The sequence below is a fragment of the Scyliorhinus torazame genome, chromosome 22, assembly GCF_047496885.1.
Source record: "Scyliorhinus torazame isolate Kashiwa2021f chromosome 22, sScyTor2.1, whole genome shotgun sequence".
Taxonomy (NCBI): Eukaryota; Metazoa; Chordata; class Chondrichthyes; order Carcharhiniformes; family Scyliorhinidae; genus Scyliorhinus; species Scyliorhinus torazame.
The window spans coordinates 31,011,361-31,037,710 of NC_092728.1; the positions used below are offsets into that span (position 1 = coordinate 31,011,361).

The 26,350-nt window shown below is 72.6% G+C and overlaps 1 protein-coding gene across 2 annotated transcripts in view; it reads left to right on the top strand.

Moving 5' to 3' along the window:
- The first annotated feature begins 4,320 nt into the window (after nt 1-4,320).
- The window catches only part of LOC140398988 (microphthalmia-associated transcription factor-like), an 89,793-nt gene continuing 67,763 nt past the window's right edge, over nt 4,321-26,350 (top strand). Inside the window, exon 1 of one of the 2 annotated variants that reach the window (XM_072488018.1) lies at nt 4,321-4,469. In XM_072488018.1, the coding sequence (XP_072344119.1) occupies nt 4,400-4,469 (70 nt within the window). In that variant the 5' untranslated portion in view covers nt 4,321-4,399. The remainder of the gene's footprint in view (nt 4,470-26,350) is intronic. The other variant, XM_072488017.1, reaches the window with a different exon arrangement.

Genomic DNA, 26,350 nt, shown 5'->3' on the forward strand with positions numbered 1-26,350 from the left:
TAAGAAGTCTTACAACACCAGGGTAAAATCCAACGGGTGCTCACCCCAGTCCAACGTCAGAGTTATCATGGAATAATAGGATGCGTGTCATTAGCGGGACTCACATGATGCGATACTGAATGTTTCGATCAAGTGCAGACGCCAAACAGGCGGGGACAAACGTGAGGGTGGGATTACAGCACTGTCCCGCGTGGGGAGGGTGGGATTACAGCACTGTCCCACATGGGGAGGGTGGATTACAGCACTGTCCCACATGGGGAGGGTGGGATTACAGCACTGTCCCGCATGGGGAGGGTGGGATTACAGCACTGTCCCGCATGGGGAGGGTGGGATTACAGCACTGTCCCGTATGGGGAGGGTGGATTACAGCACTGTCCCGTATGGGGAGGGTGGGATTACAGCACTGTCCCACGTGGGGGAGGGTGGGATTACAGCACTGTCCCGCACGGGGAGGGTGGGGATTACAGCACTGTCCCGCATGGGGAGGGTGGGATTACAGCACTGTCCCGCATGGGGAGGGTGGGATTACAGCACTGTCCCGCATGGGGAGGGTGGGATTACAGCACTGTCCCGCGGGGGAGGGTGGATTACAGCACTGTCCCGCGTGGGGAGGGTGGGATTACAGCACTGTCCGGCATGGGGAGGGTGGGATTACAGCACTGTCCTGCGTGGGGAGGGTGGGATTACAGCACTGTCCCGTGTGGGGAGGGTGGGATTACAGCACTGTCCCGCATGGGGGAGGGTGGGATTACAGCATTGTCCCGCGTGGGGAGGGTGGATTACAGCACTGTCCCGTGTGGGGAGGGTGGGATTACAGCACCGTCCCGCGTGGGGAGGGTGGGATTACAGCACTGTCCCGCGTGGGGAGGGTGGGATTACAGCACTGTCCCGCGTGGGGAGGGTGGGATTACAGCATTGTCACGTGTGGGGAGGGTGGGATTACAGCACTGTCCCGTGTGGGGAGGGTGGGATTACAGCACTGTCCCGCGTGGGGAGGGTGGGATTACAGCACTGTCCTGCGTGGGGAGGGTGGATTACAGCACTGTCCCGCATGGGACAGGTGGGATTACAGCACTGTCCCGTGTGGGGAGGGTGGGATTACAGCACTGTCCCGTATGGGAAGGGTGGGATTACAGCACTGTCCCGTATTGGGAGGGTGGGATTACAGCACTGTCCCGCATGGGAAGGGTGGGATTACAGCACTGTCCCGCATGGGGAGGGTGGGATTACAGCACTGTCCCGCATGGGGAGGGTGGGATTACAGCACTGTCCCGTATTGGGAGGGTGGGATTACAGCACTGTCCCGTATGGGGAGGGTGGGATTACAGCACTGTCCCGCATGGGGAGGGTGGGATTACAGCACTGTCCCGTGTGGGGGGTGGGATTACAGCACTGTCCCGCATGGGGGGTGGGATTACAGCACTGTCCCGCGTGGGGAGGGTGGGATTACAGCACTGTCCCGCATGGGGAGGGTGGGATTACAGCACTGTCTTGCGTGGGGAGGGTGGGATTACAGCACTGTCCCGCATGAGGAGGGTGGGATACAGCACTGTCCCGCGTGGGGAAGGTCAGATTACAGCACTGTCCCACGTGGGGAGGGTGGGATTACAGCACTGTCCCGCCTGGGGAGGGTGGGATTACAGCACTGTCCTGCATGGGGGAGGGGGAGATTACAGCACTGTCCCGTGTGGGGAGGGTGGGATTACAGCACTGTCCTGCATGGGGAGGGTGGGATTACAGCACTGTCCTGCGTGGGGAGGGTGGGATTACAGCACTGTCCCGTGTGGGGAGGGTGGGATTACAGCACTGTCCCGCATGGGGAGGGTGGGATTACAGCACTGTCCCGTGTGGGGAGGGTGGGATTACAGCACTGTCCTGTGTGGGGAGGGTGGGATTACAGAACTGCCTCACGTGGGGAGGGGTGGGATTACAGCACTGTCCCGCTTGGGGGAGGGGGATTACAGCACTGTCCCGCACGGGGAGGGAGGGATTACAGCACTGTCCCGTATGGGGAGGGTGGATTACTGCACTGTCCCGTATGGGGAGGGGTGGATTACTGCACTGTCCCGTATGGGGAGGGTGGGATTACAGCACTGTCCCACGTGGGGAGGGTGGGATTACAGCACTGTCCCGCGTGGGGAGGGTCAGATTACAGCACTATCCCACATGGGGAGGGGGGATTACAGCACTGTCCCGCCTGAGGAGGGGTGGGATTATAGCACTGTCCCCTGTGGGGAGGGTGGGGTACAGCACTGTCCCACCTGGGGAGGGTGGGATTACAGCACTGTCCCGCGTGGGGAGGGTGGGATTACAGCACTGTCCCCCATGGGGAGGGTCGGATTACAGCACTGTCCCCGAATGGGGAGGGTGGGATTACAGCACTGTCCCGCGTGGGGAGGGGGGATTACAGCACTGTCCTGCATGGGGAGGGGTGGGATTACAGCACTGTCCCGTGTGGGGACGGTGGGATTACAGCACTGTCCTGCGTGGGAAGGGGGATTACAGCACTGTCCCGTGCGGGGAGGGTGGGATTATAGCACTGTCCCGCGTGTGGAGGGTGGGATTACAGCACTGTCCCGCGTGGGGAGGGCAGGATTATGGCACTGTCCCGCATGGGGAGGGTAGGATTACAGCACTGTCCCGTGTGGGGATGGTGGGATTACAGCACTGTCCTGTGGGGAGGGTGGGATTACAGCACTGTCCCGCGTGGGGAGGGTAGGATTACGGCACTGTCCCGCATGGGGAGGGTGGGATTACAGCACTGTCCCGCGTGGGGAGGGTGGATTACAGCACTGTCCCGCGTGGGGTGGGTGGGAATACAGCACTGTCCCACGTGGGGAGGGTGGGATACAGCACTGTCCCGCGTGGGGAGGGTGGGATTACAGCACTGTCCCACAGGAGGAGAGTGGGATTACAGCACTGTCCCGCATGGGAGGGTGGGATTACAGCACTGTCCCGCGTGGGGAGGGTGGGATTACAGCACTGTCCCGTGCGGGGAGGGTGGGATTACAGCACTGTCCCACGTGGTGGTGGGGGGGGTGGAGATGGGGGTGGATTACAGCACTGTCGCGCGTGGGGAGTATGGTCTTAAAACGGGACCTCCTGGGGGAGTGTGGGAAATACAGTGCCATCCCCTGAAGGAGAGGGGGGATTACAGCACCACCTCCCCAGGGGAGGAGGGGGAATTACAGCACCACCTCCCCAGGGGAGGAGTGGGAATTACAGCACCCCCTCCCCAGGGGAGGAGTGGGAATTACAGCACCACCCCCCCAGGGGAGGAGTGGGAATTACAGCACCACCCCCCCAGGGGAGGAGGGGGAATTGCAGCACCGCCCCCCAGGGGAGGAGTGGGAATTACAGCATCACCTCCCCAGGGGAGGAGGGGGAATAACAGCATCACCTCCCCAGGGGAGGAGGGGGAATTACAGCACCGCCACCCCAGGGGAGGAGGGGGAATTACAGCATCACCTCCCCAGGGGAGGAGGGGGAATAACAGCACCACCCCCCCAGGGGAGGAGGGGGAATTACAGCACCGCCACCCCAGGGGAGGAGGGGGAATTACAGCATCACCTCCCCAGGGGAGGAGGGGGAATAACAGCACCACCCCCCCCAGGGGAGGAGGGGGAATTACAGCACCCCCTCCCCAGGGGAGGAGGGGGAATTGCAGCACCGCCCCCCTGGGAGGAGTGGGAATTACAGCACCCCCTCCCCAGGGGAGGAGGGGGAATTGCAGCACCGCCCCCCAGGGGAGAGTGGGAATTACAGCATCACCTCCCCAGGGGAGGAGGGGGAATAACAGCACCGCCACCCCAGGGGAGGAGGGGGAATTACAGCATCACCTCCCCAGGGGAGGAGGGGGAATAACAGCACCACCCCCCCAGGGGAGGAGGGGGAATTACAGCACCCCCCTCCCCAGGGGAGGAGGGGGAATTGCAGCACCGCCCCCCCAGGGGAGGAGTGGGAATTACAGCATCACCTCCCCAGGGGAGGAGGGGGAATAACAGCACCGCCACCCCAGGGGAGGAGGGGGAATTACAGCATCACCTGCCCAGGGGAGGAGGGGGGAATTACAGCACCCCCTCCCCAGGGGAGGAGTGGGAATTACAGCACCCCCTCCCCAGGGGAGGAGGGGGAATTACAGCATCACCTCCCAGGGGAGGAGGGGGAATTACAGCACCGCCCTCCCCAGGGGAGGAGGGGAATTACAGACTGCCATGCCATGGAAGAGGGTAGGATTAAACCACAGCCCCCGGGGGGGAGGGTGGGTTTACTGCGCCACACTCGGGGGAAGGGGTTACAGCCATGCCCCCTAACGGGAGGGGGATTATAGCCCTTAATTCTTCTCTCTCCACAGCTACCAGTGTCGGGGAACTTGCTCAGTGTCTACACCACACAAATCATGTCGAATGGAACAGTCACCATCAGCAACTCGTGTCCAGCCAACCTGCCCAACAGGATAGAAAGCACAGGTACCAGGCCCCCTCTCTGCACCTCCTCCTCTCTCTGCACCCCCTCCTCTCTGCACCCCCTCCCTGCACCCCCTCCTCCCTGCACCCCCTCTCTGCACTCCCTCCTCTCTGCACCTCCCTCCTCCCTGCACCCCCTCCTCCCTGCACCCCCTCCTCTCTGCACCCCCTCCTCTCTGCACCCCCTCCCTGCACCCCCTCCTCTCTGCACCCCCTCTCTGCACCCCTCCTCCTGCCCTCTGCACCCCCTCCTCTCTGCACCCCTACCTCTCTGCCCCCCTCCTCCCTGCACCCCCTCTCTGCACCCCCTCTCTGCACCCCCTCTCTGCACCCCCTCTCTGCACCCCCTCTCTGCACCACCTCTCTGCACCCCCTCTCTGCACCCCCTCTCTGCACCCCCTCTCTGCACCCCCTCCTCTCTGCACCCCCTCCTCTCTGCACCCCCTCCTCTCTGCACCCCCTCCTCTCTGCACCCCTCCTCTCAGCACCCCTCCTCTCTGCACCCCCTCCTCTCTGCACCCCCTCCTCTCTGCACCCCCTCTCTGCACCCCCTCTCTGCACCCCCTCTCTGCACGCCCTCCTCCCTGCACCCCTCTCTGCACCCCCCTCCCTGCACCCCCTCCTCCCTGCACCCCCTCCTCCCTGCACCCCCTCCTCCCTGCACCCCCTCCTCCCTGCACCCCCTCCTCCCTGCACCCCCTCCTCCCTGCACCCCCTCCTCCCTGCACCCCCTCCTCCCTGCACCCCCTCCTCCCTGCACCCCCCTCCTCCCTGCACCCCCTCCTCCCTGCACCCCCTCCTCCCTGCACCCCCTCCTCCCTGCACCCCCTCCTCCCTGCACCCCCTCCTCCCTGCACCCCCTCCTCCCTGCACCCCCTCCTCCCTGCACCCCCTCCTCCCTGCACCCCCTCCTCCCTGCACCCCCTCCTCCCTGCACCCCCTCCTCCCTGCACCCCCTCCTCCCTGCACCCCCTCCTCCCTGCACCCCCTCCTCCCTGCACCCCCTCCTCCCTGCACCCCCTCCTCCCTGCACCCCCTCCTCCCTGCACCCCCTCCTCCCCTCCTCCCTGCACCCCACTCTTCTCTGCACCCCCTCCTCCCTGCACCCCCTCCTCCCTGCACCCCCTCCTCCCTGCACCCCCTCCTCCCTGCACCCCCTCCTCCCTGCACCCCCTCCTCCCTGCACCCCCTCCTCCCTGCACCCCCTCCTCCCTGCACCCCCTCCTCCCTGCACCCCCTCCTCCCTGCACCCCCTCCTCCCTGCACCCCCTCCTCCCTGCACCCCCTCCTCCCTGCACCCCCTCCTCCTGCACCCCCTCCTCCCTGCACCCCCTCCTCCCTACACCCCCTCCTCCCTGCACCCCACTCTTCTCTGCACCCCTCTATGCTCCCCCTCTGCCCCCCCCTCTCTGCCCCCCTCTCTGCACCTTCCCACTCTGCACCTCCTCCTCTTGCCCCCCTCTCTCTGCCCCCCTCTCTCTGCCCCCCTCTCTCTGCCCCCCCTCTCTGCACCCCCCTCTCTGCACCCCCCTCTCTGCACCCCCCTCTCTGCACCCCCCTCTCTGCACCCCCCTCTCTGCACCCCCTCTCTGCACCCCCCTCTCTGCACCCCCCTCTCTGCACCCCCCTCTCTGCACCCCCCTCTCTGCACCCCCCTCTCTGCACCCCCCTCTCTGCACCCCCCTCTCTGCACCCCCCTCTCTGCACCCCCCTCTCTGCACCCCCCTCTCTGCACCCCCCCTCTCTGCACCCCCCCTCTCTGCACCCCCCCTCTCTGCACCCCCCCCTCTCTGCACCCCCTCTCTGCACCCCCCCTCTCTGCACCCCCCTCTCTGCACCCCCCTCTCTGCACCCCCCTCTCTGCACTCCCACTCTCTGCACCCCCCCTCTCTGCACCCCCCTCTCTGCACCCCTCCTCCCTGCACCCCCCTCCCTGCACCCCCCTCTCTGCACCCCCTCTCTGCACCCCCTCTCTGCACCCCCTCTCTGCACCCCCTCTCTGCACCCCCTCTCTGCACCCCCTCTCTGCACCCCCCTCTCTGCACCCCCTCTCTGCACCCCCTCCTCCCTGCACCCCCTGCTCTCTGCACCCCCTCCTCTCTGCACCCCCTCCTCTCTGCATCCCCTCCTCTCTGCACGCCCTCCTCTCTGCACCCCCTCCTCTCTGCACCCCCTCCTCTCTGCACCCCCTCCTCTCTGCACCCCCTCCTCTCTGCACCCCCTCCTCTCTGCACCCCCTCCTCTCTGCACCCCCTCCTCTCTGCACCCCCTCCTCTCTGCACCCCCTCCTCTCTGCACCCCCTCCTCTCTGCACCCCCTCCTCTCTGCACCCCTCCTCTCTGCACCCCCCCTCCTCTCTGCACCCCCTCCTCTCTGCACCCCCTCCTCCCTGCACCCCCTCTCTGCATCCCCTCCTCTCTGCATCCCCTCCTCTCTGCACCCCCTCCTCCCTGCACCCCCTCCTCCCTGCACCCCCTCCTCCCTGCACCCCCTCCCCCTCCCTGCACCCCCTCCTCCCTGCACCCCCCTCCTCCCTGCACCCCCTCCTCCCTGCACCCCCCTCCTCCCTGCACCCCCTCCTCCCTGCACCCCCTCCTCCCTGCACCCCCTCCTCCCTGCACCCCCTCCTCCCCTGCACCCCCTCCTCCCTGCACCCCCTCCTCCCTGCACCCCCTCCTCCCTGCACCCCCTCCTCCCTGCACCCCCTCCTCCCTGCACCCCCTCCTCCCTGCACCCCCTCCTCCCTGCACCCCCTCCTCCCTGCACCCCCTCCTCCCTGCACCCCCTCCTCCCTGCACCCCCTCCTCCCTGCACCCCCTCCTCCTGCACCCCCTCCTCCCTGCACCCCCTCCTCCCTGCACCCCCTCCTCCCTGCACCCCCTCCTCCTGCACCCCCTCCTCCCTGCACCCCCTCCTCCCTGCACCCCCTCCTCCCTGCACCCCCTCCTCCCTGCACCCCCTCCTCCCTGCACCCCCTCCTCCCTGCACCCCCTCCCTCCCTGCACCCCCCTCCTCCTGCACCCCCTCCCTCCCTGCACCCCCCTCCTCCCTGCACCCCCTCCTCCCTGCACCCCTCCTCCCTGCACCCCCTCCTCCCTGCACCCCCTCCTCCCTGCACCCCCTCCTCCCTGCACCCCCTCCTCCCTGCACCCCCTCCTCCCTGCACCCCCTCCTCCCTGCACCCCCTCCTCCCTGCACCCCCTCCTCCCTGCACCCCCTCCTCCCTGCACCCCCTCCTCCCTGCACCCCCTCCTCCCTGCACCCCCTCCTCCCTGCACCCCCTCCTCCCTGCACCCCCTCCTCCCTGCACCCCCTCCTCCCTGCACCCCCTCTTCTCTGCACCCCTCTATTCTCCCTCTCTGCTCCCCTCTCTGCACCTTCCCCAACTCTGCACATCCTCCTCTTGCCCCCCTCTCTCTGCCCCCCTCTCTCTGCCCCCCTCTCTCTGCCCCCCTCTCTCTGCACCCCCATCTCTGCACCCCCCTCTCTGCCCCCCTGTGCCCCCCTCTCTGCCCCCCCCGTGCCCCCCTCTCTGCAACCACCCTCTCTGCACCCCCTCCTCTCTGCACCCCCTCCTCTCTGTTCCCTCCTCACTGCCCCTCCCCCTCTCTGCACCCTACCAATCTGCACCCTCCCACTCTGCCCCCCCTCTCTGCCCCCCCTCTCTGCCCCCCCCCTCTCTGCCCCCCCCTCTCTGCCCCCCCTCTCTGCCCCCCTCTCTGCCCCCCTCTCTACCCCCCTCTCTACCCTCCCCTCCGGCATCCCCTCTCTGCACCCCCCTCTCTGCACCCCCCTCTCCGGCCCCCCCCTCTCCGGCCCCCCCCTCTCCGGCCCCCCCCCTCTCCGGCCCCCCCCCTCTCCGGCCCCCCCCCTCTCCGGCCCCCCCCTCTCCGGCCCCCCCCTCTCCGGCCCCCCCCTCTCCGGCCCCCCCCTCTCCGGCCCCCCCCTCTCCGGCCCCCCCCCTCTCCGGCCCCCCCCCTCTCCGGCCCCCCCCTCTCCGGCCCCCCCCTCTCCGGCCCCCCCCTCTCCGGCCCCCCCCTCTCCGGCCCCCCCCTCTCCGGCCCCCCCCCTCTCCGGCCCCCCCCTCTCCTGCACCCCCCCTCTCTGCCCCCCCTCTCTGCAACCCCCCTCTCTGCAACCCCCCTCTCTGCACCCCACTCTCTGCAACCCCCCTCTCTCGGCCCCCCCCTCACCGCCCCCTCCGCCCCCCCCCCCCGTCTCCGGCCCCCCCCCCCCCCGTCTCTGGCCCCCCCCGTCTCCGGCCCCCCCCCGTCTCCGCCCCCCCACCTGTCTCCGGCCCCCCAGTCTCCGGCCCCCCAGTCTCCGGCCCCCCCGTCTCCGGCCCCCCCCGTCTCCGGCCCCCCCGTCTCCGGCCCCCCCGTCTCCCGGCCCCCCCATCTCCGGCCCCCCCCTCTCCGGCCCCCACCTCTCCGGCCCCCCCCTCTCCGGCCCCCCCCTCTCCGGCCCCCCCCTTTCCGGCCCCCCCTCCCCGGCCCGCCCCTCTCTGCACCCCCCTCTCTGCATCCCCACTCTCTGCATTCCCCCTCTCTGCATTCCCCCTCTCTGCACCCACCCTCTCTGCACCCACCCTCTCTGCACCACCCTCTCTGCACCCACCCTCTCTGCACCCACCCTCTCTGCACCCACCCTCTCTGCACCCACCCTCTCTGCACCCACCCTCTCTGCACCCACCCTCTCTGCACCCACCCTCTCTGCACCCACCCTCTCTGCACCCACCCTCTCTGCACCCACCCTCTCTGCACCCACCCTCTCTGCACCCACCCTCTCTGCACCCACCCTCTCTGCACCCACCCTCTCTGCACCCACCCTCTCTGCACCCACCCTCTCTGCACCCACCCTCTCTGCACCTTCCCCTCTCTGCCCCCCCTCTCTGCACCTTCTCCTCTCTGCCCCCCCTCTCTGCCCCCCTCTCTGTACCCCCCTCTCTGCCCCCTTGCTGCATCCCCCGCTCTCTGACCCCCTCTCTGCCCCCCCCATTTGCACCCCCCCTCCGGCCCCCCCTCTCCGCCCCCCCTTTCCGCACCCCCCTCTCCGCACCCCCCTCTCTGCATCCCCCCTCTCTGCACCCCCCCCTCTCTGCACCCCCCCTCTCTGCACCCCCCCTCTCTGCACCCCCCCTCTCTGCACCCCCCCCTCTCCGGCCCCCCCCCCTCTCCGGCCCCCCCCCCTCTCTGGCCCCCCCCCTCTCTGGCCCCCCCCCCTCTCCGCCCCCCCCCCCCTCTCCGGGCCCCCCCCTCTCCGGCCCCCCCCTCCCGTCTCCGGCCCCCCCCCCCCGTCCTCGGCCCCCCCTCTCCGGCCCGCCCCTCTCCGCCCCCCCCCCCCGTCTCCGCCCCCCCCCCTCTCCGCCCCCCCCTCTGCGGCCCCCCCTCTGCGGCCCCCCCTCTGCGGCCCCCCCTCTGCGGCCCCCCCTCTCCGGCCCCCCCTCTCCCGGCCCCCCCCTCTCCGGCCCCCCCTCTGCAGCCCCCCCTCTCCGGCCCCCGCTCTCTGCATCCCCCCCTCTCTGCATCCCCCCTCTCTGCATCCCCCCTCTCTGCATCCCCCCTCTCTGCATCCCCCCCTCTCTGCATCCCCCCTCTCTGCATCCCCCCCCTCTCTGCACCCACCCTCTCTGCACCCACCCTCTCTGCACCCACCCTCTCTGCACCCCCCTCTCTGCACCTTCCCCTCTCTGCCCCCCCTCTCTGATCCTTCTCCTCTCTGCCCCCCCTCTCTGCCCCCCCTCTGTACCCCCCTCTCTGCCCCCTTGCTGCATCCCCCGCTCTCTGACCCCCCTCTCTGCCCCCCCCCATTTGCCCCCCCCCCATTTGCCCCCCCCCCATTTGCCCCCCCCATTTGCCCCCCCCCATTGGCCCCCCCCCCTCCGGCCCCCCCTCTCCGCCCCCCCGCCCTCTCCGCACCCCCCTCTCCGCACCCCCCTCTCTGCACCCCCCCTCTCTGGCCCCCCCTCTCCGGCCCCCCCCCTCTCCGCCCCCCCCCTCTGGCCCCCCCCCCTCTGCGGCCTCCCCCCCCTCCGGCCCCCCCTCTCCGGCCCCCCCCCTCTCCGGCCCCCCCTCTCCGGCCCCCCCTCTCCGCCCCCCCCCCTCTCCGGCCCCCCCCCTCTCCGGCCCCCCCCCTCTCCGGCCCCCCCCCTCTCCGGCCCCCCCCCTCTCCGGCCCCCCCTCTCCGGCCCCCCCTCTCCGGCCCCCCCTCTCCGGCCCCCCCCCTCTCCGGCCCCCCCCTCTCCGGCCCCCTCCTCTCCGGCCCCCCCCACTCCGGCCCCCCCCTCTCCGGCCCCCCCTCTCCGGCCCCCCCTCTCCGGCCCCCCCTCTCCGGCCCCCCCTCTCCGGCCCCCCCTCTCCGGCCCCCCCTCTCTGCATCCCCCCTCTCTGCATCCCCCCTCTCTGCATCCCCCCTCTCTGCATCCCTCCTCTCCGCACCCCCCTCTCTGCACCCCCCCTCTCTGCACCCCCCCTCCCCCCCCCCTCTGCACCCCCCCTCTCTGCACCCCCCCTCTCTGCACCCCCCCTCTCTGCACCCCCCCTCTCTGCACCCCCCCTCTCTGCACCCCCCCTCCTCCGGCCCCCCCCTCCTCCGGCCCCCCCCTCCTCCGGCCCCCCCCTCCTCCGGCCCCCCCCTCCTCCGGCCCCCCCCTTCTCCGGCCCCCCCCCCTCTCTGGCCCCCCCTCTCTGGCCCCCCCCTCTCCGGCCCCCCCCCCCCCGTCTCCGGCCCCCCCGTCTCCGGCCCCCCCGTCTCCGGCCCCCCCCTCTCTGGCCCCCCCCTCTCTGGCCCCCCCCTCTCTGGCCCCCCCCCCCGTCTCCGCCCCCCCCGTCTCCGGCCCCCCCGTCTCCGACCCCCCCGTCCTCGGCCCCCCCCTCTCCGGCCCGCCCCTCTCCGCCCACCCCCCCCGTCCTCCGCCCCCCCCCTCTGCGGCCCCCCCCCCCTCTCCGGCCCCCCCTCTCCGGCCCCCCTCTCCGGCCCCCCCTCTCCGGCCCCCCCCTCTCCGGCCCCCCCCTCTCCGGCCCCCCCCTCTCCGGCCCCCCCCTCTCCGGCCCCCCCCTCTCCGGCCCCCCCCTCTCCGGCCCCCCCCTCTCCGGCCCCCCCCTCTCCGGCCCCCCCTCTCCAGCCCCCCCCCTCTCCGGCCCACCCTCTCCGGCCCCCCCTCTCCGGCCCCCCCCCCTCTCCGGCCCCCCCCTCTCCCGGCCCCCCCCCTCTCCGGCCCCCCCCTCTCCGGCCCCCACCTCTCCGGCCCCCCCCTCTCCGGCCCCCCCCTCTCCGGCCCCCCCCTCTCCGGCCCCCCCCTCTCCGGCCCCCCCCTCTCCGGCCCCCCCCCTCTCCGGCCCCCCCCTCTCCGGCCCCCCCCTCTCCGGCCCCCCCCTCTCCGGCCCCCCCCTCTCCGGCCCCCCCTCTCTGCATCCCCCCCTCTCCGGCCCCCCCCTCTCCGCACCACCCCTCTCCGCACCCCCCCTCTCCGCACCCCCCCCTCTCCGCACCCCCCTCTCCGCACCCCCCCTCTCCGCACCCCCCCTCTCCGCACCCCCCCTCTCCGCACCCCCCCCTCTCCGCACCCCCCCTCTCCGCACCCCCCCTCTCCGCACCCCCCCTCTCCGCACCCCCCCTCTCCGCACCCCCCGTATCCGCACCCCCCGTCTCCGCACCCCCCCTCTCTGCACCCCCCTCTCTGCACCCCCCCTCTCCGGCCCCCACCTCTCTGCATCCCCCTCTCTGCATCCCCCCTCTCTGCATACCCCCCTCTCTGCATACCCCCTCTCTGCATACCCCCTCTCTGCACCCTCCTCTCTGCACCCTCCTCTCTGCACCCCCCTCTCTGCACCCCCCTCTCTGCACCCCCCTCTCTGCACCCCCCTCTCTGCACCCCCCTCTCTGCACCCCCCTCTCTGCACCCCCCTCTCTGCACCCCCCTCTCTGCACCCCCCCTCTCTGCACCCCCCTCTCTGCACCCCCCTCTCTGCACCCCCCCCTCTGCACCCCCCCCCTCTGCACCCCCCTCTCTGCACCCTCCCTCTCTGCACCTTCCCCTCTCTGCACCCCCGCCTTCCTGCACCCCCTCTCTGCACCCGCTCCACTCTGCACCTCCTCCTCTCTGCCCCCCTCTCTCTGCCCCCTCCTCTCTGCCCCCCTCTTGTCTGCACCCCCTCCTCCCTGCACCCCCTCTCTGCACGCCCTCCTCCCTGCACCTCTCTGCACTCCCTCCTCCCTGCACCCCCACTGCCCCCCTCTCTGCACCTCCTCCTCTCTGCCCCCCTCTCTCTGCCCCCCTCTCTCTGCCCCCCTCTCCTGCCCCCCTCTCTGCACCCCCCCTCTCTGCACCCCCCTCTCTGCACCCCCCTCTCTGCACCCCCCTCTCTGCACCCCCCTCTCTGCACCCCCCTCTCTGCACCCCCCCTCTCCCCCCCCCCCCTCTCTGCCCCCCTCTCTGCCCCACCCCTCCGGCCCCCACCTCTCTGCACCCCCCCCTCTCTGCACCCCCCTCTCCGGGCCCCCTCCTCCCAGCCCCCCGCCTCTCCGGCACCCCCCACTCTCCGCCCCCCCCCTCTCCGCCCCCCCGCCCTCTCCGCCCCCCCCCCCTCTCCAGCCCACCCCTCTCCGGCCCACCCCTCTCCGGCCCACCCCTCTCTGCACCCCCCTCTCTGCACCCCACCTCTCTGCACCCGCTCCACTCTGCACCTCCTCCTCTCTGCCCCCTCTCTCTGCCCCCCTCTCTCTGCCCTCCTTCTCTCTGCCCCCTCTCTCTGCTCCCCTCCTCTCTGCCCCCCTCCTCTCTGCCCCTCCTCCTCTCTACCCCTCCTCCTGTCTACCCCTCCTCCTCTCTGCACCTCCTCCTCTCTGCACCTCCTCCTCTCTGCACCCCCTCCTCTCTGCCCCCCTCTCTCTGCCCCCCTCTCTCTGCCCCCCTCTCTCTGCCCCCATCTCTCTGCACCCCCCTCTCTGCACCCCCCCTGTGCACCTTCCTCTCTCTGCACCCCCGCCTTCCTGCACCCCACCTCTCTGCACCTCCTCCTCTCTGCCCCCCCTCCTCTCTGCCCCCTCTCTCTGCCCCCCTCTCTCTGCCCCCTCTCTCTGCTCCCCTCTCTCTGCCCCCCCTCTCTCTGCCACCTTCTCTCTGCCCCCTTCTCTCTGCCCCCTTCTCTGCCCCCTTCTCTCTGCCCCCTTCTCTCTGCCCCCTTCTCTCTGCCCCCTTCTCTCTGCCCCCTTCTCTCTGCCCCCTTCTCTCTGCCCCCTCCTGCCCCCTCTCTCTGCCCCCCTCTCTCTGCCCCCCTCTCTCTGCCCCCCTCTCTCTGCCCCCCTCTCTCTGCCCCCCTCTCTCTGCCCCCCTCTCTCTGCCCCCCTCCTCTCTGCCCCCCTCTCTCTGCCCCCCTCTCTCTGCCCCCCCTCACTCTGCCCCCCTCTCTCTGCCCCCCTCTCTCTGCCCCTCTCTCTGCCCCCCTCTCTCTGCCCTTCTTGTCTCTGCCGCCCTCTCTCTGCCCCTCCTCCTCTCTGCCGCTCCTCCTCTCTGCCTCCCTCCTCCCTGCACCCCCTCCTCCCTGCACCCCCTCCTCCTGCACCCCCTCCTCCCTGCACCCCCTCCTCCCTGCACCCCCTCCTCCCTGCACCCCCTCCTCCCTGCACCCCCCTCCTCCCTGCACCCCCTCCTCCGTGCACCCCCCTCCTCCCTGCACCCCCTCCTCCCTGCACCCCCTCCTCCCTGCACCCCCTCCTCCCTGCACCCCCTCCTCCCTGCACCCCCCTCCTCCCTGCACCCCCTCCTCCCGGCACCCCTCCTCCCGGCACCCCCTCCTCCCGGCACCCCCTCCTCCCTGCACCCCCTCCTCCCCTGCACCCCCTCCTCCCTGCACCCCCTCCTCCCTGCACCCCCCTCTTCCTGCACCCCCTCTCTGCACCCCTCTGCCCTCCCTCTCTGCCCCTCCCTCTCTGCCCTCCCTCTCTGCCCTCCCTCTCTGCACCCCCTCTCTGCACCCTCCTCTCTGCACCCCCCTCTCTCCCGCCTCTCTGCCCCCCCTCTCTGCACCCCCCCTCTCTGCACCCCCCCCTCCTGCACCCCCCCTCTCTGCCCCCCCTCTCTGCCCCCCCTCTCTGCCCCCCCTCTCTGCCCCCCCTCTCTGCAACCCCCCTCTCTGCACCCCCACTCTCTGCAACCCCCCTCTCCGGCCCCCCCCTCACCGACCCCTCCGCCCCCCCCCCGTCTCCGGCCCCCCCCCCCCCCCCCCGTCTCTGGCCCCCCCCGTCTCTGGCCCCCCCCGTCTCTGGCCCCCCCCGTCTCTGGCCCCCCCCGTCTCTGGCCCCCCCCGTCTCCGGCCCCCCCCGTCTCCGGCCCCCCCCGTCTCTGGCCCCCCCCGTCTCTGGCCCCCCCCGTCTCCGCCCCCCCCCTGTCTCCGGCCCCCCAGTCTCCGGCCCCCCAGTCTCCGGCCCCCCCCCAGTCTCCGGCCCCCCCCCTGTCTCCGGCCCCCCGTCTCCGGCCCCCCCGTCTCCGGCCCCCCCGTCTCCGGCCCCCCCCCTCTCCGGCCCCCCCCTCTCCGGCCCCCCCCCTCTCCGGCCCCCCCCTCTCCGGCCCCCCCCTCCCCGGCCCGCCCTCGCCCCCTGCCCGCCCCTCTCTGCACCCCCCCTCTCTGCATCCCCCCTCTCTGCACCCACCCTCTCTGCACCCACCCCTCTCTGCACCCACCCTCTCTGCACCACCCTCTCTGCACCTTCCCTCTCTCTGCACCCCGCCCTTCCTGCACCCCACCTCTCTGCACCTCCTCCTCTCTGCCCCCCCTCCTCTCTGCCCCCTCTCTCTGCCCCCCTCTCTCTGCCCCCTCTCTCCTGCTCCCCTCTCTCTGCCCCCCTCTCTCTGCCCCCTTCTCTCTGCCCCCTTCTCTCTGCCCCCTTCTCTCTGCCCCCTTCTCTCTGCCCCCTTCTCTCTGCCCCCTTCTCTCTGCCCCCCTTCTCTCTGCCCCCTTCTCTCTGCCCCCTTCTCTCTGCCCCCTTCTCTCTGCCCCCTTCTCTCTGCCCCCTTCTCTCTGCCCCCTTCTCTCTGCCCCCTCTCTCTGCCCCCCTCTCTCTGCCCCCCCTCTCTCTGCCCCCTCTCTCTGCCCCCCTCTCTCTGCCCCCCCTCTCTCTGCCCCCCTCTCTCTGCCCCCCTCTCTCTGCCCCCCTCTCTCTGCCCCCCCTCTCTCTGCCCCCTCTCTCTGCCCCCCTCTCTCTGCCCCCCTCTCTCTGCCCCCTCTCTCTGCCCCCCTCTCTCTGCCCCCCCTCACTCTGCCCCCCTCTCTCTGCCCCCCTCTCTCTGCCCCCTCTCTCTGCCCCCCTCTCTCTGCCCTTCTTGTCTCTGCCGCCCTTCTCTCTGCCCCTCCTCCTCTCTGCCGCTCCTCCTCTCTGCCTCCCTCCTCCCTGCACCCCCTCCTCCCTGCACCCCCTCCTCCCTGCACCCCCTCCTCCCTGCACCCCCTCCTCCCTGCACCCCCTCCTCCCTGCACCCCCTCCTCCCTGCACCCCCTCCTCCCTGCACCCCCTCCTCCGTGCACCCCCTCCTCCCTGCACCCCCTCCTCCCTGCACCCCCTCCTCCCTGCACCCCCTCCTCCCTGCACCCCCTCCTCCCTGCACCCCCTCCTCCCTGCACCCCCCTCTCCCGGCACCCCCTCCTCCCTGCACCCCCTCCTCCCTGCACCCCCTCCTCCCTGCACCCCCTCCTCCCTGCACCCCCTCCTCCCTGCACCCCCTCCTCCTGCACCCCCTCCTCCCTGCACCCCCCTCCTCCCTGCACCCCCTCTTCCCTGCACCCCCCTCTCTGCACCCCTCTGCCCTCCCTCTCTGCCCCTCCCTCTCTGCCCTCCTCTCTGCCCTCCCTCTCTGCCCTCCCTCTCTGCACCCCCTCTCTGCACCCCCCCTCTCTGCACCCCCCTCTCTCCCGCCTCTCTGTCTCCCCTCTCTGCACCCCCCTCTCTGCACCCCCACTCTCTGCAACCCCCCTCTCCGGCCCCCCCCTCACCGACCCCTCCGCCCCCCCCCCCCCCCCGTCTCCGGCCCGCCCCCCCCCCCCGTCTCTGGCCCCCCCCCGTCTCTGGCCCCCCCCGTCTCCGGCCCCCCCCCCGTCTCCGCCCCCCCCTGTCTCCGGCCCCCCAGTCCTCCGGCCCCCCAGTCTCCGGCCCCCCCGTCTCCGGCCCCCCCCGTCTCCGGCCCCCCCGTCTCCGGCCCCCCCGTCTCCGGCCCCCCCGTCTCCGGCCCCCCCATCTCCGGCCCACCCGTCTCCGGCCCCCCCCGTCTCCGGCCCCCCCGTCTCCGGCCCCCCCTCTCCGGCCCCCCCTCTCCGGCCCCCCCGTCTCCGGCCCCCCCGTCTCCGGCCCCCCCGTCTCCGGCCCCCCCGTCTCCGGCCCCCCCTCTCCGGCCCCCCCCTCTCCGGCCCCCCCCTCTCCGGCCCCCCCCTTTCCGGCCCCCCCTCCCCGGCCCCCCCCTCTCTGCATCCCCCCTCTCTGCATCCCCCCTCTCTGCACCCACCCTCTCTGCACCCACCCTCTCTGCACCTTCCCCTCTCTGCCCCCCCTCTCTGCACCTTCTCCTCTCTGCCCCCCTTCTCTGCCCCCCCTCTGTACCCCCCTCTCTGCCCCCTTGCTGCATCCCCCCGCTCTCTGACCCCCTCTCTGCCCCCCCCCATTTGCACCCCCCCCTCCGGCCCCCCCTCTCCGCCCCCCCTTTCCGCACCCCCCTCTCCGCACCCCCCTCTCTGCACCCCCCCTCTCTGCACCCCCCCTCTCTGCACCCCCCCTCTCTGCACCCCCCTCTCTGCACCCCCCCCTCTCCGGCCCCCCCCCCTCTCCGGCCCCCCCCCCTCTCCGGCCCCCCCCCTCTCTGGCCCCCCCCCCCTCTCTGGGCCCCCCCCCCTCTCTGGCCCCCCCCCCCTCTCCGCCCCCCCCTCTCCGGCCCCCCCCCTCTCCGGCCCCCCCCTCCCGTCTCCGGCCTCCCCCCCGTCCTCGGCCCCCCCTCTCCGGCCCGCCCCTCTCCGCCCCCCCCCCCCCCGTCTCCGCCCCCCCCTCTCCCGCCCCCCCCCCTCTGCGGCCCCCCCCTCTGCGGCCCCCCTCTCCGGCCCCCCCCTCTCCGGCCCCCCCCTCTCCGGCCCCCCCCTCTGCAGCCCCCCCTCTCCGGCCCCCGCTCTCTGCATCCCCCCTCTCTGCATCCCCCCTCTCTGCATCCCCCCCTCTCTGCATCCCCCCTCTCTGCATCCCCCCTCACTGCATCCCCCCTCTCTGCATCCCCCCTCTCTGCACCCACCCTCTCTGCACCCACCCTCTCTGCACCCACCCTCTCTGCACCCCCCTCTCTGCACCTTCCCCCTCTGCCCCCCCTCTCTGATCCTTCTCCTCTCTGCCCCCCCTCTCTGCCCCCCCTCTGTACCCCCCTCTCTGCCCCCTTGCTGCATCCCCCGCTCTCTGACCCCCTCTCTGCCCCCCCCCATTTGCCCCCCCCCATTTGCCCCCCCCCCCATTGGCCCCCCCCCCTCCGGCCCCCCCTCTCCGCCCCCCGCCCTCTCCGCACCCCCCTCTCCGCACCCCCCTCTCCGCACCCCCCCTCTCCGCACCCCCCTCTCTGCATCCCCCCTCTCTGCATCCCTCCTCTCCGCACCCCCCTCTCTGCACCCCCCCTCTCTGCACCCCCCCTCTCTGCACCCCCCTCTCTGCACCCCCCTCTCTGCACCCCCCTCTCTGCACCCCCCTTCCTCTGCACCCCCCTTCTCTGCACCCCCCTCTCTGCACCCCCCCTCTCTGCACCCCCCCTCCTCCGGCCCCCCCCCTCCTCCGGCCCCCCCCTCCTCCGGCCCCCCTCCTCCGGCCCCCCCTCCTCCGGCCCCCCCTTCTCCGGCCCCCCCCCCCCCTCTCTAGCCCCCCCTCTCTGGCCCCCCCCTCTCCGGCCCCCCCCCGTCTCCGGCCCCCCCGTCTCCGCCCCCCCTCTCTGGCCCCGCCCCCCTCTCTGGCCCCCCCTCTCTGGCCCCCCCCTCTCCGGCCCCGCCCCCCCCGTCTCCGGCCCCCCCGTCTCCGGCCCCCCCGTCTCCGACCCCCCCGTCCTCGGCCCCCCCTCTCCGGCCCGCCTCTCCGCCCACCCCCCCCCGTCTCCGCCCCCCCCCTCTCCGCCCCCGCCCCCTCTGCAGCCCCGCCCCCCCTCCGGCCCCCCCGCCCTCCGGCCCCCCCTCTCCGGCCCCCCCCCTCTCCGGCCCCCCCCTCTCCGGCCCCCCCTCTCCGGCCCCCCCTCTCCGGCCCCCCCCCTCTCCGGCCCCCCCCTCTCCGGCCCCCCCCTCTCCGGCCCCCCCCCTCTCCGGCCCCCCCCCCTCTCCGGCCCCCCCCTCTCCGGCCCCCCCTCTCCGGCCCCCCCCTCTCCGGCCCCCCCCGCCTCTCCGGCCCCCCCTCTCCGGCCCCCCCTCTCCGGCCCCCCCCTCTCCGGCCCCCCCCCTCTCGGCCCCCCCTCTCCGGGCCCCCCCTCTCCGGCCCCCCCCTCTCCGGCTCGCCCCCCTCTCCGGCCCCCCCCTCTCCGGCCCCCCCCTCTGCCGCCCCCTCTGCATCCCCCTCACTGCATCCCCCCTCTCCGCATCCCCCCTCTCCGCACCACCCCTCTCCGCACCACCCCTCTCCGCACCACCCCTCTCCGCACCACCCCTCTCCGCACCCCCCCTCTCCGCACCCCCCCTCTCCGCACCCCCCCTCTCCGCACCCCCCCTCTCCGCACCCCCCCTCTCCGCACCCCCCCTCTCCGCACCCCCCCTCTCCGCACCCCCCCTCTCCGCACCCCCCCTCTCCGCACCCCCCCTCTCCGCACCCCCCCTCTCCGCACCCCCCCTCTCCGCATCCCCCCTCTCCGCACCCCCCCTCTCCGCACCCCCCCTCTCCGCACCCCCCCTCTCCGCACCCCCCCTCTCCGCACCCCCCCTCTCCGCACCCCCCCTCTCCGCACCCCCCCCTCTCCGCACCCCCCGTATCCGCACCCCCCGTCTCCGCACCCCCCGTCTCCGCACCCCCCTCTCTGCACCCCCCTCTCTGCACCCCCCCTCTCCGGCCCCCACCTCTCTGCATCCCCCTCTCTGCATCCCCCCTCTCTGCATCCCCCCCTCTCTGCACCCTCCTCTCTGCACCCTCCTCTCTGCACCCTCCTCTCTGCACCCTCCTCTCTGCACCCTCCTCTCTGCACCCCCCTCTCTGCACCCCCCTCTCTGCACCCCCCCTCTCTGCACCCCCCTCTCTGCACCCCCCTCTCTGCACCCCCCTCTCTGCACCCCCCTCTCTGCACCCCCCTCTCTGCACCCCCCCCTCTGCACCCCCCCCTCTGCACCCCCCTCTCTGCACCCTCCCTCTCTGCACCTTCCCCTCTCTGCACCCCCGCCTTCCTGCACCCCCCTCTCTGCACCCGCTCCACTCTGCACCTCCTCCTCTCTGCCCCCCTCTCTCTGCCCTACTCTGCCCCCTCTCTCTGCCCCCCTCTTGTCTGCACCCCCTCCTCCCTGCACCCCCTCTCTGCACGCCCTCCTCCCTGCACCTCTCTGCACCCCCTCCTCCCTGCACCCCCCACTGCCCCCCTCTCTGCACCTCCTCCTCTCTGCCCCCCTCTCTCTGCCCCCCTCTCTCTGCCCCCCCTCTCTCTGCCCCCCTCGCTGCACCCCCCTCTCTGCACCCCCCTCTCTGCACCCCCCTCTCTGCACCCCCCTCTCTGCACCCCCCTCTCTGCACCCCCCTCTCTGCCCCCCCCTCTCTGCCCCCCTCTCTGCCCCACCCCTCCGGCCCCCACCTCTCTGCACCCCCCCCTCTCTGCACCCCCCTCTCCGGGCCCCCTCCTCTCCAGCCCCCGCCTCTCCAGCCCCCCTCCCCCTCACAATCCCCCCCCCCTCTCCGGCCCCCCTCTCCGGCCCCCCTCTCCGGCCCCCCTCTCCGGCCCCCCTCTCCGGCCCCCCTTCTCCGGCCCCCCCCTCTCCGGCACCCCCCACTCTCCGCCCCCCCCCTCTCCGCCCCCCCCCTCTCCGCCCCCCCCCCCTCTCCGGCCCACCCCTCTCCGGCCCACCCCTCTCCGGCCCACCCCTCTCCGGCCCACCCCTCTCTGCACCCCCCTCTCTGCATCCCCCCTCTCTGCACCCCACCTCTCTGCACCCGCTCCACTCTGCACCTCCTCCTCTCTGCCCCCCTCTCTCTGCCCCCCTCTCTCTGCCCTCCTTCTCTCTGCCCCCTCTCTCTGCCCCCCTCCTCTCTGCCCCTCCTCCTCTCTACCCCTCCTCCTGTCTACCCCTCCTCCTCTCTGCACCCCCTCCTCTCTGCACCTCCTCCTCTCTGCACCCCCTCCTCTCTGCACCCCCTCCTCTCTGCACCCCCTCCTCTCTGCACCCCCTCCTCTCTGCACCCCCCTCCTCTCTGCACCCCCTCCTCTCTGCACCCCCTCCTCTCTGCACCCCCTCCTCTCTGCACCCCCTCCTCTCTGCACCCCCTCCTCTCTTCACCCCCCTCCTCTCTTCACCCCCCCCTCTCTGCACCCCCCCCCTCTGCACCCTCCCTCTCTGCACCTTCCCCTCTCTGCACCCCCGCCTTCCTGCACCCCCCTCTCTGCACCCGCTCCACTCTGCACCTCCTCCTCTCTGCCCCCCCTCTCTCTGCCCTACTCTGCCCCCTCTCTCTGCCCCCCTCTTGTCTGCACCCCCTCCTCCCTGCACCCCCTCTCTGCACGCCCTCCTCCCTGCACCTCTCTGCACCCCCTCCTCCCTGCACCCCCACTGCCCCCCTCTCTGCACCTCCTCTCTGCCCCCCTCTCTCTGCCCCCCTCTCTCTGCCCCCCTCTCTCTGCCCCCCTCTCTCTGCCCCCCTCTCTCTGCCCCCCTCTCTCTGCCCCCCTCTCTCTGCCCCCCTCTCTCTGCCCCCCTCTCTGCACCCCCCTCTCTGCCCCCCCTCTCTGCCCCCCCTCTCTGCCCCCCCCTCTCTGCCCCCCTCTCTGCCCCACCCCTCCGGCCCCCACCTCTCTGCACCCCCCCCTCTCTGCACCCCCCCTCTCCGGGCCCCCTCCTCTCCAGCCCCCGCCTGTCCAGCCCCCCTCCCCCTCTCAATCCCCCCCCCCCCTCTCCGGCCCCCCTCTCCGGCCCCCCTCTCCGGCCCCCCCTCTCCGGCCCCCCCCTTTCCGGCCCCCCCCTCTCCGGCCCCCCCCCCCTCTCCGCCCCCCCCCTCTCCGCCCCCCCCCTCTCCGCTCCCCCCCTCTCCGCCCCCCCCCTCTCCGCCCCCCCCCCCTCTCCGCCCCCCCCCCCTCTCCGCCCCCCCCCCCTCTCCGGCCCACCCCTCTCCGGCCCACCCCTCTCCGGCCCACCCCTCTCTGCACCCCCCTCTCTGCATCCCCCCTCTCTGCACCCCACCTCTCTGCACCCGCTCCACTCTGCACCTCCTCCTCTCTGCCCCCCTCTCTCTGCCCCCCTCTCTCTGCCCTCCTTCTCTCTGCCCCCTCTCTCTGCCCCCCTCCTCTCTGCCCCTCCTCCTCTCTACCCCTCCTCCTGTCTACCCCTCCTCCTCTCTGCACCCCCTACTCTCTGCACCCCCTCCTCTCTGCAACCCCTCCTCTCTGCACCCCCTCCTCTCTGCACCCCCTCCTCTCTGCACCCCCTCCTCTCTGCACCCCCTCCTCTCTGCACCCCCTCCTCTCTGCACCCCCTCCTCTCTGCACCCCCTCCTCTCTTCACCCCCTCCTCTCTTCACCCCCTCCTCCCTACACCTCCTCCTCCCTGCACCCCCTCTGCCCCCCCTCTCTGCACCTTCCCCACTCTGCACCTCCTCCTCTCTGCCCCCTCTCTCTGCCCCCGTCTCTGCACCCCCCTGTCTGCACCGCCCCTCTCTACCCCCCCTGTGCCCCCCTCTCTGCCCCCCCTCTCTGCCCCCCCTCGCTGCCCCCCCTCTCTGCAACCCCCCTCTCTGCACCCCCTTTTCTCTGTTCCCTCCTCACTGCCCTCCCACTCTCTGCACCCTACCAATCTGCACCCTCCCACTCTGCACCCCCTCTCTGCCCCCCCTCTCTGCACCCCCTCTGTACCCCTCTCTCTGCCCCCTCGCTGTATCCCCCGCTCTCTGACCCCTTCTCTGCCCCCACATTTGCCCCCCCTCTCTGCCCCCCCCCTCTCTGCCCCCCCCCTCCAGCCCCCCCTCTCTGCCCCCCACCTCTCCGCACCCCCCTCTCCGCACCCCCGCCCCTCTCTGCAACCCCCCCTCTCCGGCCACCCCCCTCTCTGTCCCCCCTCTCTGCATCCCCCCTCTCTGCATCCCCCCTCTCTGCACCCCCCTCTCTGCAACCCCCCCTCTCCGGCCGCCCCCCTCTCTGTCCCCCCCCTCTGCATCCCCCCTCTCTGCACCCCCCTCTCTGCACCCCCCTCTCTGCACCCCCCTCTCTGCACCCCCCTCTCTGCACCCCCCTCTCTGCAACCCCCCCTCTCCGGCCGCCCCCCTCTCTGTCCCCCCTCTCTGCATCCCCCCTCTCTGCACCCCCCTCTCTGCAACCCCCCCTCTCCGGCCGCCCCCCTCTCTGTCCCCCCTCTCTGCATCCCCCCTCTCTGCACCCCCCTCTCTGCACCCCCCTCTCTGCACCCCCCTCTCTGCACCCCCCTCTCTGCACCCCCCTCTCTGCACCCCCCTCTCTGCACCCCCCTCTCTGCACCCCCCTCTCTGCACCCCCCTCTCTGCACCCCCCTCTCTGCACCCCCCTCTCTGCACCCCCCTCTCTGCACCCCCCTCTCTGCACCCCCCTCTCTGCACCCCCCCTCTCTGCACCCCCCCTCTCTGCACCCCCCCTCTCTGCACCCCCCCCTCTCTGCACCCCCCCCTCTCTGCACCCCCCTCTCTGCACCCCCCTCTCTGCACCCCCCTCTCTGCACCCCCCTCTCTGCACCCCCTCTCTGCACCCCCTCTCTGCACCCCCTCTCTGCACCCCCTCTCTGCACCCCCCTCTCTGCACCCCCCTCTCTGCACCCCCCTCTCTGCACCCCCCTCTCTGCACCCCCCTCTCTGCACCCCACTCTCTGCACACCCCTCTCTGCACACCCCTCTCTGCACCCCCCTCTCTGCACCCCCCTCTCTGCACCCCCCTCTCTGCACCCCCCTCTCTGCACCCCCCTCTCTGCACCCCCCCTCTGCACCCCCCTCTCTGCACCCCCCTCTCTGCACCCCCCTCTCTGCACCCCCCTCTCTGCACCCCCCTCTCTGCACCCCCCTCTCTGCACCCCCCTCTCTGCACCCCCTCTCTGCACCCCCCTCTCTGCACCCCCCTCTCTGCACCCCCCTCTCTGCACCCCCCTCTCTGCACCCCCCTCTCTGCACCCCCCTCTCTGCACCCCCCTCTCTGCACCCCCCTCTCTGTTCCCTCCTCACTGCCCTCCCCCTCTCTGCACCCTCCCACCCTGCCCCCCCTCTCTGCACCCCCTCTGTACCCCCCTCTCTGCCCCTTCGCTGCATCCCCCGCTCTGTGCCCCCCTCTCTGCCCCCCCCCCTGCGGCCCCCCCCTCTCCACACCCCCCTCTCTGCACCCCCCCTCTCTGCACCCCCCCCTCTCTGCACCCCCCCCTCTCTGCACCCTCCCCTCTCTGCACCCCCACCTCTCCGCCCCCCCCTCTCCGGCACCCCCCTCTCCGGCACCCCCCTCTCCGGCCCCCCCCCCCCTCTCCGGCACCCTCCCTCTCCGGCCCCCCCCCTCTCCGGTCCCCCCCCCCCTCTCCGGTCCCCTCCCTCTCCGGCCCCCCCTCTCCGGCCCCCCCCCCTCTCTGCACCCCCCCCTCTCTGCACCCCCCCCTCTCTGCACCCCCTTCTCTGCACCCCCTCTCTCTGCCCCCCTCTCTATGCCCCCCTCTCTCTGCCCCCCTCCTCTCTGCCCCCCTCCTCTGTGCCCCTCCTCCTCTGTGCCCCTCCTCCTCTCTGCCCCTCCTCCAATCTGCCCCTCCTCCTCTCTGCCCCTCCTCCTCTCTGCACCCCCTCCTCTCTGCACCCCCTCCTCTCTGCACCCCCTCCTCTCTGCACCCCCTCCTCTCTGCACCCCCTCCTCTCTGCACGCCCTCCTCCCTGCACCCCCTCTCTGCACCTCCTCCTCTTTGCATCCCCTCCTCTTTGCATCCCCTCCTCTCTGCACCCCCTCCTCTCTGCACCCCCTCCTCTCTGCACCCCCTCCTCTCTGCACCCCCTCCTCTCTGCACCCCCTCCTCTCTGCACCCCCTCCTCTCTTCCCCTCCTCTCTGCACCCCCTCCTCCCTGCACCCCCTCCTCCCTGCACCCCCTCCTCTCTGCACCCCCTCCTCCCTGCACCCCCTCCTCCCTGCACCCCCTCCTCCCTGCACCCCCTCCTCTCTGCACCCCCTCCTCCCTGCACCCCCTCCTCCCTGCACCCCCTCTCTGCACCTCCTCTCTGCACCTCCTCTCTGCATCCCTTCCTCTCGGCATCCCTTCCTCTCGGCACCCCCTCAACTCTGCACCCTCTCCTCTCTGAACCCCCTCCTCTCTGCACCCCCTCTCTGCACCCCATCCTCCCTGCACCCCCTCTCTGCACGCCCTCCTCCCTGCACCCCCTCCCTGCACCCCTTCCTCCGTGCACCCCCTCCTCCCTGCAACCCTACTCCCTGCACCCCCTCCTCCCTGCACCCCCCTGCCCCCCTCTCTGCACCGTCCCCACTCTGCACCTCCTCCTCTCTGCACCCCCCTCTCTGCAACCCCCCTCTGTTCACCCCCTCCTCTCTGCACCCCCTCCTCACTCCCCTCCCCCTCCCTGCACCCTACCAATCTGCACTCTCCCACTCTGCACCCCCTCTCTGCACCCCCTCTCTGCCCCCCCTCTCTGCACCCCCTCTGTACCTCCCTCTCTGCCCCCTTGCTGCATCCCCCGCTCTCTGCCCCCCCCCCATTTCCCCCCCTCTCCGGCCCCCCCCTCTCCGCCCCCCCCCCCCTCTCCACACCCCCCCCTCTCCACACCCCCCCCTCTCCACACCCCCCCCTCTCCGCACCACCCCCCTCTCCGCACCCCCCATCTCCGCACCACCCCCCTCTCCGCACCCCCCCTCTCTGCACCCCCCCTCTCTGCACCCCCCCTCTCCGGCCCCCCCCCCCCCGTCTCCGGCCCCCCCGTCTCCGGCCCCCCCCCCCCGTCTCCGGCCCCCCCGTCTCCGGCCCCCCCGTCTCCGGCCCCCCCGTCTCCGGCCCCCCCTCTCCGGCCCCCCCTCTCCGGCCCCCCTCTCCGGCCCCCCCCTCTCCGGCCCCCCCCTCTCCGGCCCCCCCCTCTCCGGCTCCCCCTCTCCGGCCCCCCCCTCTCCGGCCCCCCCCTCTCCGGCCCCCCCCTCTCCGGCCCGCCCCTCTCTGCATCCCGCCTCTCTGCATCCCGCCTCTCTGCATCCCCCCTCTCTGCATCCCCCCTCTCTGCACCCACCCTCTCTGCACCCACCCTCTCTGCACCCACCCTCTCTGCACCCACCCTCTCTGCACCCACCCTCTCTGCACCCACCCTCTCTGCACCCACCCTCTCTGCACCCACCCTCTCTGCACCCCCCTCTCTGCACCTTCCCCTCTCTGCCACCCCTCTCTGCACCTTCTCCTCTCTGCCCCCCCTCTCTGCACCCCCTCTGTACCCCCCTCTCTACCCCCCTCTCTGCCCCCCCTCTGTACTCCCCTCTCTGCCCCCTTGCTGCATCCACCGCTCTCTGACCCCCTCTCTGCCCCCCCCCATTTGCCCCCCCCCTCCGGCCCCCCCCCTCCGGCCCCCCCTCTCCGCCCCCCCCTCTCCGCCCCCCCCTCTCCGCCCCCCCTCTCCGCACCCCCCTCTCCGCCCCCCCTCTCCGCACCCCCCTCTCTGCACTCCCCCTCTCCGGCCCCCCCCTCTCCGGCCCCCCCCTCTCCGGCCCCCCCCTCTCCGGCCCCCCCCT